This window comes from Helicoverpa armigera, chromosome 2, assembly GCF_030705265.1.
Source record: "Helicoverpa armigera isolate CAAS_96S chromosome 2, ASM3070526v1, whole genome shotgun sequence".
Lineage (NCBI taxonomy): Eukaryota > Metazoa > Arthropoda > Insecta > Lepidoptera > Noctuidae > Helicoverpa > Helicoverpa armigera.
Genome location: NC_087121.1, coordinates 4,191,279 through 4,204,620, shown reverse-complemented (window position 1 = coordinate 4,204,620; position 13,342 = coordinate 4,191,279). Strand labels below are relative to the sequence as shown.

The following is a 13,342-nucleotide window of genomic DNA, read 5'->3' as shown; positions in this document are numbered from 1 at the left end:
TTCACTTTCACAAGTATAAAAGCAACACTTTTTCACCATTTTAATAGCTTAAATTGATTTAATACAAAAAAAAATTGAACAAAATTTTAAATGCTGATTACGCGCCAAGAATGTTCAGGGTTACCGCTAGAAAATAAAAAAAAGCAAAATAGAAATTTATGTTGTTTATGTTTTAAGAATAAATACGAATAAATTAATGCGATTGTTCTTAATTTGTTGACTTACAATTGTTAAAATAAGATAAAAAAAGTGATTCAATTGTTTTTTTGGGAAAACAAAACTGTTGATCACAACATTTTTTTATGCTGGCAAGGTGTTAGAAAGAGACAAACGGCTTCCATTCTAACTATCCCTCTCGGCTCGGATTTGCCTCTGTTTATTATGCAACCAATTTAGTACCTTATTGCGTTGGAATAGAGTTCATTTTCGTAAATGTATATTTTGAATGTATATTTTTCGCACTATGGTTATCTATGGTTGCGAGTGAACTAACGAGGCGTTCAGGTTCGTTCCTCGTCCCCGCTCACGCCATAGATGTAATATAATAAACAAGATTGCGCACGCTCAAAATATATATTTACGAAAATGAACTCTATTCCAACGCAATAAGGTACTAAATTTGTTGCATAATACACAGAGGCAAATCCGAGCCGAGAGGGATAGTTAGAACGGAGGCCGTTTGTCTCCTTCTATCACCTTGCCAGCATAAAAAAATGTTGTGATCAACAGTTTTGTCTTCCCAAAAAGACAATTGAATCACATATATTTTTATCTTATTTTAACAATTGTAAGTCAACAAATTAATAAAAATCGCATCAATTTATTATACGAATAAATTATTTATATAAATTATTATTCTTAAAACATAAACACCATAAATTTTTATTTTGCTTTTTTTTATTTTCTAGCGGTAACCCTGAACATTCTTGCCGCGTAATCAGCATTTAAAATTTTGTTTATATTTTTTGTATTAAATCAATTTAAACTATTTAAATGGTGAAAAACTGTAGCGTTTATACTTGTAAAAGTGAATCCTATGGTGGTTGCAATATATCGTTCCACAGGTAAGCTAATAATAACATTTTCGTAAACCAAACAACTACGGTGCCCATGAATTCTTGTAATGAGTCAAAATATGGGTGATGGATTTTAAAACTGTTGTACTATTGTTATAGCTTCCCAAAAAATGAAGATAGGCGACATAAATGACTTTATATGAAGTAGAAATACAAAAAAACAGTCTTCACTTCGAATCTTCCTGCTTTTATACTGCTAATTCCCGCTAATTATTAAAAGCTTTTATTAGTATCTTAAGGTCACAAACTGCGTAAGTTAAAACTTCAATACCAATCTGTGTTTAATAACACTAGTTTACATGACTTTTGTTCATGAAATTGAATACATACGGTTACATTACTTTGGGTATCTACATCTCGGAAAAAATATTTAAAAAAATCCAGCACGTCAGGTTTTTGAAATATTTATTAAGAAGATTTTTACAAAAAACACATCTAAATAAACGATAGACAGTTAAAAATGGGTATTTTTTGCTCTTTTTTTATAAATATTTTCATCTGTATCTCTCACAACAGACCAACAATAGTCCCCTAGCATGTTTTCGTCCCAAAAACCTTGATAATTTTGCTCAAATAATTTTAAATCTTGGTGAAATCGCTCACCGTGTTCATCACTCACACTACCAAGATTTTCTGGAAAAAAATCTAAGTGGGAATGCAAAAAATGAATTTTTAGTGACATATTTACACCTATACGCTCATAATTATGCAATAAATTTTCAACGATCTCTTTGTAATGATCACTTTTTTTATTGTCTAAAAAAATTTTAACGATACTTTTGAAAGAGTTCCAGGCTGCTTTTTCTACATCGGTTAAAAGGCTCTCGAATTTTGTATCGTCCAATATTCTCCTGATTTGAGGCTTGGTTACTGATGGAACGTCCGCATATTTTATACTATCTTTATTTTTTGAGTTAAAACCAAAAGTTTTTGTTAAACAAAAGTAACAATCGGTTACGTGGTTAGTTGGCTCTCTCCAGATCATTGGTTTACCAAATTTCAGTGATCTATTTTTACCTGAATACCAGGAGCTGAGGACCAATCTGCAATTAGTGCAAATCACATGAGGAACCCAATTTTTATCTTGATTTGACACCGGAAATCCAAAATATTGTAAATAGGCTTCTTGCAATGGTTTTGTTAAAGGGAAACCACGATTTAACTGAACAATTTTCCCACAAACATAACAAAATCGATCTGGATGTAGTTTACACACTCTAGATGACATTTTTATATAAAAATGAGACTTTTGATTCACACAGTTTTTTACAAAACAGAACGATATACGCATTTAAACAATTGCGGGTAGATAAAAAAAAAGTCATCGATATCTCCGAATTGTGACGTGCTACGAAAAATAAAAAAATATTTTTTTAGTAACCGTCCATAGCCTACTTAAATAATATAGGTTTCATTTCATGAACAAAAAAAAAATATTTTTTTGTAAACTAGTGTAATCTTAGCAAATTCGGATTTGTCTCACATAGCTTAATCTCATAGTCACCCTATTAGAAAGGGACAGACAGCCTCCGTACTAACTGTTTCACTCGGCTCGTTTTTTGGGTTTATATGCGCAGTCCTGTTTACTAATATTATGTCTATGGCTCACGCTCACTCGCATTTTGGCGCGCTAGTAGCGCGTAGCGCGGCGCTACCTACTTGAGTAGCGCGCCAAAATGGCACTTGAGCGATTTTCCTTTATGGCAAATCAGCTCTATGGTTTCAGCCCATGCATGAAGACGCAAAATAGAAGTAGCATCGCCGAGAAAACATGCGCAACGACTTCGCGATTAGGATTGTCAGTCTTACTTTTTAATGTACTGAAATTATACATCTGCCTGCAGTAGCGTGGTGTTTGCATTGCACATCTGCGATGCTAACGCCTACATATTTTTACATTATATTCCTTGAATGCTTACGCAGGACCAATGCTTGTTTGTAGGAGGGCACTCTGTAATCCGCCATCGACTGTTAAGTTTTTTTTCAGAGTAGTATCATGCAACCGTTAGCTGGACAAAATATAAGTGGTACCGCGCGCACGACGTTCTCTATACTCTATATCAAACCATCAATCTATACCCAACTTAATCAGTTCAGCCGTTCTTAGTGTGAAAGTGTGATAAACTGACTTTCACATTATTTTATGACCTCTGTGATATACCTATCTGCTCAATTTTGATAATACATAATATGTACCTGTATAAATATGAAGCCACATTGAGAATAGGCTATATTTATTAGGGTTGGTACAGAAAATTGTCCTGTTAATAAATAAGACAAGCATAATATATTATTCAATTATTATAATATGCACATTTTGTAAAATAACCAGTTTCCTTACATTATTAAATTAAAATATTTTGTATTTACAGTAACTTTAAATGAAAAATCTATTAAAAGTGGACTGATTCAAAAATATATTATATATTAAAGCTTATGTACATAATGCACAGGTTGACTTAGGCCTCCGCAGCTATTTTTACTGGAGTCTTCTTGACTCTCTGAGGTTTTTCTGGTTCTCTTTCTTTTGCAACTTCAGGCAAGTCCTCTGTGGGCACATCTGGGAGCTGGTCTCCCACATCCAGTATGGCCTCCAGTTCAGCTTCAACTGCATCATCATCCTCTTCAGTCAGTTGTCCAGAAATAAGTTCGTCTATCTCCTTCTGTTTCTCTATGCCTTCCCTGGTTTCATCCAAAATCTTTTCAATTTCATCAATATTCAGGATTTCGTTCACCTTTTTCAGTGCTTCATTTCCAACTCTCAAGCCATCAAGAACCTTAAAAAGAATATCAATATTAAAAATAGATGTAAAATAAGTCTTTGTTCTAATCTTCCGCCTCATAAAATAATCTTTATCATTATAGAACTGAGTGTCATTTTAGTATGGCATTGCTTTTTGGCAGTGCATAGAAGAACTTATAATTAAATAAATTACTGCTTTTGAACTTATAACAAATTAACTAATCTAACAAGTCATGTTTAACTAGGGTTGAAACTACTCCATACTACATGGATGGTACGGATTATTTACTTGATGTTTTTGTAATATGGATTTCTATGTCATATAAGATACATACCTGGACTTCAACTTGTGCGAATTCCAAATCATGAGTAAGCTGTTCTAATTTCTCCAATTGATTATCAGTGTTTTGTAACAGTTTCTCTTGATATTTCTTCTTTCTCAAAAGCAATTTTGCTCTATCACGTTTTCCTTCATCTAAAAGTTTCTTAGCTAATTGCCTATCTCTCTCGAGATTGAGTTCTATTTTCTTCTGATATTGTTTTAACTTATCTCTCTGTTGCTTTAACTGAAGAACAGCCTTATCTTGTTCAGTCACTCTGCTTGCAGGTTTTTTATGCTTACCGAATAAAGAACCCATTGTTCCGATGCTTAAATACTAGGCATATATGAAATCAATTTGTTGTCTACCTAAAACTAGGAACTCAACTTTTTTAATTATAATTTTATTATATCTCTTGCTAAACAAACACCTTCAATTAAATTCGTGTTTTAATGACAGTGACGGAACTAACTGACTGACTTTGACAGGACGTAAGTACCTGTGTGGTACGGACTGACAAAAACTTGGAGAAAAAACTGAATGCAACTTTAGTACTCAACAGGGGGTGGTCCAATTTACTATTTTGGACCATCATTGAACTTAGGCACCACCTAGAATTTAGATAAAGCATAGTATTAGGCACTTACAAGGAGGATGAAGCCGTGGGAAATCGACTAGTAATTTAATAAGATAGAACCAAGAGAGAACTGTTATACCTACACAACAAACAAGTAAACTGATGAAATTTTCGATAACTGCTAATCTCTGGTAATTTCAATGTTTTCTTTTCTGTGGAATACATCAATTTTTCATGATTTCAGATTTCGACTGTCGTTCAGTCGTTCATTCATTTCATTCGGTCATTTTGCGTTGCATGCGCTGTTGAAGGGCAAGATTGTTTTGTCATTTCGTTGTAAAAATCTTAAAATTTAAATAATTTTATCAAGTGTACAATTGTATGCATTATCAATAAAGTGTGTTGTAAGATTTTGTGTTAATTTAGTCTTCTAGTTATTTAGGTTGGCACAATGGCGGTGCTGGCGGCAGCTCAGCTGCTTGATGAATTGATGGGCAGACATCGGAATACAAATCCGAATGAAAAAATCAAAAAGCCGAATTGGGAGGATCCCGAGGTACGTTTTTATTTAACTATACAAGTTATCTCCCACTTTCACACATTGATGTTTAAATGTTAGGTACGCGGTACGCCGCTCGATAACGTTTTGACAAGTCGATAAAAAATGTATAAGAGAACCTCTATAAGAACACGATACGGTAGATTTGGTTGGTTGGTTTCCTATTATTTCGCTTTATTTATTTAGGGAGAAGTTAAGTGAATTTTTTTGAAGTTTGTGTTATATTTCTACACATATTTCCTTTGAAGACTTCTTAATTTGCTGCTGTAGGTCATCTTCATAGTTTTATACCACTTCAGCATTATAACATGAGATAATTCATGGCAAACCTATCGAAATGAGGTCATCTTATTATCAAAATACAAATATCACAAGTTCAAAGTCATAAATCTATAATTTTAGAGAACATAAACTCCCAAAAATCAATAATGCATCTATTTTTACATCCATTGTTCTGTCTAACATATTATTTAAATATAAACTGCAAAAACATTGTATTTACATACATCCAGCGCTGGGCAACTCCATAGTTTTAAAATAGAATTTATCAACATAAGTGAATAATAAAATATCTTGTTTTCCAGTACTGCAAATATTACATGGTGAAGTTCTGTCCACATGATTTGTTTGTAAACACCAGAGCAGATCTCGGTGCCTGTCCGAAGGTCCATGACGATGAAGTCAAAGAGCTGTTTGAGAAGGCAGAGTCCTCATACAAGAAGGCACAATATGTGGAAGAGTTCTTACGTTTCTGCCGTCACATGATCAACGATGTTGAACGTAAGTACTTTTAACAGCCACACTTCTTTCAATAACAAACTGATCACTCACAACTGATTTCTTAAATCTGCCTCATGGCCTTTCACTTTAGATTTCATTGTATTGTAGTGATAATTTTGTTTATTTTCAGGAAAAATCCAAAAGGGTAAACAAAGGTTAGAGTTAATGAACTCGAAACCCGATGGTCCACCCATGACTCAAGCGCAGACTGAGAAAAACCAGGAACAGGTACGTACCTTTCTATCCTTGCTGCTAATTATAAAGCAATAGAAAATCAATTATTTGTCACGTGAATCTGCACACTTGCATACAACAGGTTTAAAACGGTTTACATTTCTTCATGGTCTTATTTTTAAATTCCTTTGTTATTTGTTCAGGTTCAATTGCTATCAGAAAAGATAACATCATTAGTACAAGAAGCAGAGGAGGCAGGAACACGCGGTGATGTCGAACAAGCTCAAGGCCTTATGAAACTCTGTGATAGATTGAAAGAAGAGAAAGAACAACTATTGAAACAACAAGAGAACAGGTATAGTTTTCACATCATTTGAAGTTGCCAAGCAACCAAATTGCAACCCTCTATTTATTTTTGAATCCAAAAAGTATAAAAATCCGCCATTGAATATGTTCACCATTTTTTATTCAACCTTAGGCGTTTTCTACCAGTCTACCTTGAGGGTTGGAGAAATAGCACTGGACTTATTCTAAATTATTTTAACCTTTATTTTCCAGTCACTGGTCCATGACGGCTGAGTTAGCGGCAGCACAGGAGAAGCAGATGGAAGTGTGTCCTGTGTGCGGCGCGTTCTTGATCGTTGGTGACGCACAACAGCGCATTGACGACCATTTGTCTGGGAAACAACATGTCGGGTGAGATATATAAATAAGCAAACTTCACTGAGATCATCATCCTCCGAGCCTTTTCCCAATCATGTTGGGGTCGGCTTCCAGTCTAACCGGATTCAGCTGAGTACCAGTGCTTTACAAGAAGCGACTGCCCTGCCTGACCTCCTCACCCCAGTTACCCGGGCAACCCGATACCCCTTGGTTAGACTGGTGTCAGACTTACTGGCTTCTGACTACTACAGCCGGGACCTACAGTTTAACGTGCCATCCGAAACACAGTCATTGGTGTCTAAGATATACTTAGAAAGTACATACAAACTTAGAAAAGTTGCATTGGTACTTGCCTGACCTGGGATCGAACCCGCGCCCTCATACTTGAGAGGTTGGTCCTTTACCCACTAGGCCACCACGACATTTTTCACTTCACTGAGATACATGGTGAAAATATGAAATAGATAACTTTTTATTTTAAGAAGGTTAGTTAAATTATGTCAGCTTTTCTTATTTTCCCGTTCGGACTACAGCTACTTCAAACTGCGGCAAGCTTACGAAGAAATGAACGAAGCACGCGAGAAGGAACAACAAGAGAAAGAGCGAAAACGTCGGGAAGAGAGAGAAAAGGAGCGCAGTGCTCGTAGCGGAGGCCTCGGCTCCGACCGACGCGACAGGGAACGTATGGAACGCGACCGGGAACGCGACAGGGACAGGAGTGAGCGAGGAAGCGACCGCGGGGACCGCAGCGAGCGAGCCGATCGCGACCGGGAAAGGGACACTGATAAGAAAGAACGCGAAAAGGAGCCCAAGGATAAGGAGAGGGAACGGGATAGGGATAAGGAGCGTGAGAAAGATAGGGAACAACGGGATCGTCATAGGCAAGTTCTAACAATAATTAAACATAGGAAATTCTTTTGAATAATCGTATGTATGACATTTTGTAATGTGAACTTATGATGGGTGATTCAGGACGAGCCGTGAGAAGACCAACCGCCACGAGGACCGGGAGCGGGAGCGCGAGCGAGATCGTGATAAGGAGCGAGACCGGGAACGTGACCGCAAACACCGCAAGGACCGAAGTTAGTATTATTTTACACTAAAAATGTTTGACACTATCTGCATAACAGAAGTAAGAATATACCAAAATGAGTGCCCTACACAGAAGTTGTAAAGATTTTTCCTCTGTTAAAGGATCACCTCACGAGCGCTCGCGGCGACGTTCCCGCGACCGCCACTAGCAAAATGTCTGAGGTATCACAAATGCGCCTGAAATCGGTAAGTATACAGCGACTCGCTACACTCCCTACCAAAGCGAAACGTCCAGGTACCCGCTACAATGTACACTACCCCATTCTCATTCACTACTACCTGACGACAGTTAACCAACATTCTGATCTCAATGTTAACCCACACTGACACTACTCAACCCTCTCCCCGAAAGATGAGAAAATTAAAAGTAATAAAGTGAACACTGTTGTTTTACAGCTTATATGTAGCATACCAAAATATTACTTCGGTATATGGCAAACATAATGGGGAGTAATGACACCCATTGCACTCTCGATTCGATAGTTGTCGTCACACCGACGGACTTGGCAGGTATTTGATTGGAATTTTGAATAGTTGCCGAGAGCCAACAAGGGAGAAGACTTATTTGTTGATCGCTGTACATTTGTCTATCACAACGAATGCATCAGTTGTGTGTTAAGAGTACGATAGCGATCTTCCAATAAGATCCCTTCAGACGAGCAGTACGCCTCGACGTCGTTTTGAGGTATTTCACCATGTTATGTTTCGCCGTCGTCATTTGTCGCCAGTCGACTCGTGCCGATCGCACTTGCCAGGTATTTGTTAGGCTATGCGTTCTTCTGATAAAGGCTTTTGATGGGGAGATGTAAATGTCATTAGTAATGAAATGTTTTTATTTTGATATCGTGTCTGTGATATTAGGTCATGTAAAAGCAATTGATTAAATGTAAAGTTTTAAATTATTTCTTATTGTCGTTGCATTGCAAACACATTCAATGCCATGTTACGAAGACTTTACGGAGCTTACACATTGGTGCTCTTTGTATCACATGGATGCTGTTATCACATCATCTACTGTGTATTTCCAGGTACCCGAATAATGTTACGCGAGACATCAAGTTTTATTTTGTCTAAATTTGTACATTTTCCTTGACATTGGTTTAATCTTTCCAAGTGCACTTAATTACATTGAAAAACTTTATGTCATGCAATCAATTAACCTGAACCCCGACATCCACAAGGAAATGAATTGTCAATGATTATCTAGCGTTTATTAAATTATTATTAAGGCCAACTGTGATTTCATTATAAGAAAAACATTATTGACAAGTCAGTTCCGTATTATCCTGCTGCTAAGTACCCGTTACTAGCTTGCTCCATGGACTTTTCAGTTGGAAAGCCATAGACGAAGAACTCCGGATCGCGCTGCAACCACCATCACTGTCAAAGAGGTACTTTTGAAATTAAGCACCCGTACAGAAGAGGCGAGGCGCGACGCTGTTCCAGAAAATTCTACATTCGGCCATCGGTTTCGAGGTGACATAGAATAGTCACACGTAATATTTAAGAATTTCAATGTTAGCACCAAAAGTATTGGTTTATAAAATGCATGTAGCCGAAAGTCCCGCGTTACAACGGACTTGATATAATTTACGAATAGATATTAAATGTTTGTAACAGTGTAGACACCACTGATATTCGATCTTTAGGAAGGTCACTGTTCTTTTCTGTAAACCAGTTTCCTCTGAGGAGTCATTCAGGTATTTATCAAATTATTTTTTATCTTTATCGTAATAATGTTAACATTTAATTGTGTATGTTTGGGATTGAGCTGATAGCGTATGTCTTGAAGGAATAAACCATGAATTTAAAAACTTTAGTTTTATTTTGAAGAATACCCTATCCCCCAAATTCTACAAGCAGTAGTAAAAGGTCCTCTACTGACAAAAATAAATTGGCGACAGTTTGCGCAAAGTAAGAAAATCTTCTGAAGACTCGATTAATTTAAGAGAGTACCTAGCCTACATGGGGCATTTAGGAAGTAGGGACACACCTATAAGGTAAGGAGGTATGCGTACGGAAAGCATATAAGGAAGGAGAGAACACGTTAGAAGCTTGTTACAAGAGTGTAAAGGAGTACATAAAAAGAGTACTTGGGAGATGTTCTTGAGGGAAGTATTTAGAGAAGTACAGCAGAGTGAAAGTAAAGAACGGAGTGTAAGGAAATTAAGTACATAGTAGGAGTATACCTTGGAGAAGGTTAGGTACCTACTCCAATAAATGACGTCATAAGTAATTAGGGAGGGATGTAGGTACGCGCAGCAATGCCCGCTACGGCAGATTCGCCTTTGGTCGGAGTGAATGGGATCCGATTGGCGAAAGACAGGGGAAGTGGAGGTCTATGTCGAAAGACAATCTGTGAACAGAGCGCATATGAAAGAAATTATACACAAAGTAAGAAAATACAATATTAAATAAAAATGTTTTCTTATATTTATTTTATAGTAGCAACCTTTTGTATATTCTATGGCAATACAATACGATTAACTGTCAATGTCAATAATGTCAAATTGCAATGTTTTGTAAACACAGTCGAAACTTTCTTAGAAATTAAGAATTTCCTTAGTTTTCGTGATAAAAGTATTCTTTTTAAAACTTCACCATGATTGATGCTGCTGAAGGGGGAGAGATTGATTTGAAAGAACAGCAAGAAGCCGCAGCTACTCTTCGGGAACTTTTTCTGAAAGCTCTCGGTGAACTAAACGGTACATAACCTTTTTTATTTGTATCATAGTATATTAGGTTATAGTCTGGACAGTTAGTCTTATCACAAAGTGTTGTCCCGTAGTTACATCGTGAAAGACACAAGAAAGCATCTTAACACCAATCAAAGGTTATTGTTTCTTTGATGCTGTTTTATTAATTTTCAATTCAAGACTTTTCATAGATATATTAAAACAAAAAGAAACTCCAATTTCATTTTCACTTTTATGAAGAATAGTCTCTTCTCTTAGATTATATTATATTAGGTTTTGTCGTGTGAAGTGAGGCATAACATTAGTTTAACATTTAGGTACAGTAAGAGCCAAACGCCAATCTAATACTGCTTTAAACTTTTGTAGGTAAACCATGCAGTATTGTGACATATGAAAAAACGTCACTAAATGCAGTATTTGTGGCATGGCATCCTGATGGCTCCGAGATCATAGTGCGGGATCTAGAAACTCCTGCTTCCTTTAAAATGACAACTGCACTGCTAAGAACTCCTGACTTATTAGCCATTAAATTTGATCAACCTGTGGAGCTGCCATAGATAACATACTATTTAAATCAATTGAGCATTTATTAATTTATAATAAGGCAGAATAAAACTGTAACAACTGTTTCCATTTACAATTTATGGCAATTAACATCTATATAGGTATGATTGTTGCCATAGAGTTATATATAATGTAATAATACTTTCTAAAGTATGTAATAAATAAGATTTTTTAATTGAGGAAGGTCTTTTTACTCATATTACATAGTACAGCTGATAAATGATCTCAGAGACAATCTTATCTAATTTAGACACTGTCACAATCTAAACTATTAATTAAATAATTAGTTATATCTGCTAACTTGTTGGGTAATGTATCAGTAGCTACATAAAAATTGGGAATATCTATATAATACTTGAAAAAATCTGATTCATGATGGTTAGGGTTATATATTTAAGTAAACACTTAATTGTTTATGCATATTATGATTAATATTTTTAAAAACAAAAAAAAACAAGAACTTAAAACATCGTCAATTTTGCCTACTAATTAGAGGCGTGACGTCACACTATATCGTGACACTTTTTTATTTTATTGCATTGTGAAACGAAATTCTGTGTAGGTATTTGAGGTACCTATAGGTATGTAATTGTGCATATTACTTGTGTAGGTATGTTTTAGATTTTGCCAATCACTGCACAAGTCATTAAGCGGATTCGGGAAACCTCGCAAATATAGCCACAATATATCGGATTGTCGATAAATGAATGTGCGCGAATAGATGGCGACCAGGGATGATCATTAGTTTCAACCGTAAGTGCTGTTGAGTGCACTATGTAGTTACCCGAATCAATATAGGTACCGATATTGATCTATTAAGTATAGATATAGGTACTTACTTAATACATTCACTCGCAAGATTGAACAATCTGAAAAAGTAGTTAAGGAATACATAGGTAGGCCTATGTATTCTTATACATATTATGTAGATAATAGTTCCTAGTTAGAGCGATTTTTCGACACCCTTCGTCTAGAAAATCTTTGCAAGTGGAGTTCGAGGAAACCAATCACCATTCCTATTTTACCATCGCCAAAAAGCGTTGAAGAAGTTCCCATTCTGTTGGTATGCGTGCTTTCAGTCTCTCGGAAAATTTCACAATATTCTAAGATTTTCCATTTTCCGATGCTAAAGCTTCAGTAATACAGCGTAGTTAGGATGAAGCTAGCTTTAAAATAACAAGCGCTTTGCACGTGTGTACATCGAGTCTAGGAGCTGCTTTCAATATAGGATAAAGTTAAACAATTTATATTTCCCTATTTAACGCTAAAAGGTGAACTGAAGCAGAATTCAATTTACAATGCACAATTCAACGAGTTTGCGAATGATTTACAAAGGCAGCGTCGAAAAGCCGCTGCATACGCTAGGTATACGTATATACAAGGTTTGTGAAAGCCCGGTACAGACCTGTTGCTCAATCGATTCGCTGAGGTCGCTTTGTGGCGCATACTCAAGCGAAGGCTTTTTATGTGCCCCGGCCTTTATTTTGACGGCCTGTACTCAATATTAGCGATTATGGATTATTTTGTAAAAAGTTTAAATACAGCGTCCTCCATTTGGCGTGATTTACCCATCAGCAATGGGCGATGATTTCACGGTTCATGGGATGACGAAATAGGTTACTGAATTTGAATTTTCCGTTCGTAATTTTTATTCATTTCCAATAACAGTGTCGGTAAGTCTTATTAGGTATGCTGTTTGTTACTTACCGTTTTCTGCAGCATGTTTTAGGGATTGCTTACTATTTAAGGCCTAGTAGTAGGTTTAATAAGTACATACCTACAGAAAAACAAACGTGGGATTCACGAAGTTAGCAAAGTTTTTTTTTTTAAATAAACTGACTAAAAACTGGAGTTGCATATTGCAACAGACCCCTATTTCTAGATTCAATATAAAAAAGAGCACTTCAGCTAGCACGTTAACGTAATAACATTTCTAGTCGATCGGTGTTAGTCGAGGCACGCAGCGAATTCAACGTAATTCTATTAAAAAGGCTTGAAGCAGGAAAAATCGATATAGCTCGGATTATGGTAATGCATGCAGCCCAGTCAAGCTTAGCCGATCACGTTTGCCTTCTCGTTTATGCTTCATAGCGTTTCG

The 13,342-nt window shown here is 36.2% G+C and overlaps 2 protein-coding genes across 2 annotated transcripts; one reads left to right on the top strand and one right to left on the bottom strand.

Moving 5' to 3' along the window:
• Positions 1-3,364: 3,364 nt before the first annotated feature.
• LOC110377389 (charged multivesicular body protein 6-A) lies at positions 3,365-4,614 on the bottom strand. Its single transcript, XM_021336280.3, has 2 exons — positions 4,155-4,614; positions 3,365-3,853 (listed from the first exon to the last, which is right to left on the bottom strand). The coding sequence occupies exons 1-2, from the start codon at positions 4,455-4,457 to the stop codon at positions 3,536-3,538; spliced, it is 621 nt and encodes a 206-aa protein (XP_021191955.3). The 5' UTR covers positions 4,458-4,614; the 3' UTR covers positions 3,365-3,535.
• A 374-nt stretch (positions 4,615-4,988) lies between these two features.
• LOC110376384 (luc7-like protein 3) lies at positions 4,989-9,798 on the top strand. Its single transcript, XM_049843915.2, has 9 exons — positions 4,989-5,272; positions 5,860-6,055; positions 6,186-6,283; positions 6,433-6,584; positions 6,788-6,925; positions 7,426-7,773; positions 7,865-7,974; positions 8,087-8,170; positions 9,316-9,798. Exons 1-8 carry the CDS (start codon positions 5,168-5,170, stop codon positions 8,131-8,133), a joined length of 1,194 nt encoding a protein of 397 aa, XP_049699872.2. The 5' UTR covers positions 4,989-5,167; the 3' UTR covers positions 8,134-8,170; positions 9,316-9,798.
• The last annotated feature ends 3,544 nt before the right edge of the window (positions 9,799-13,342 follow it).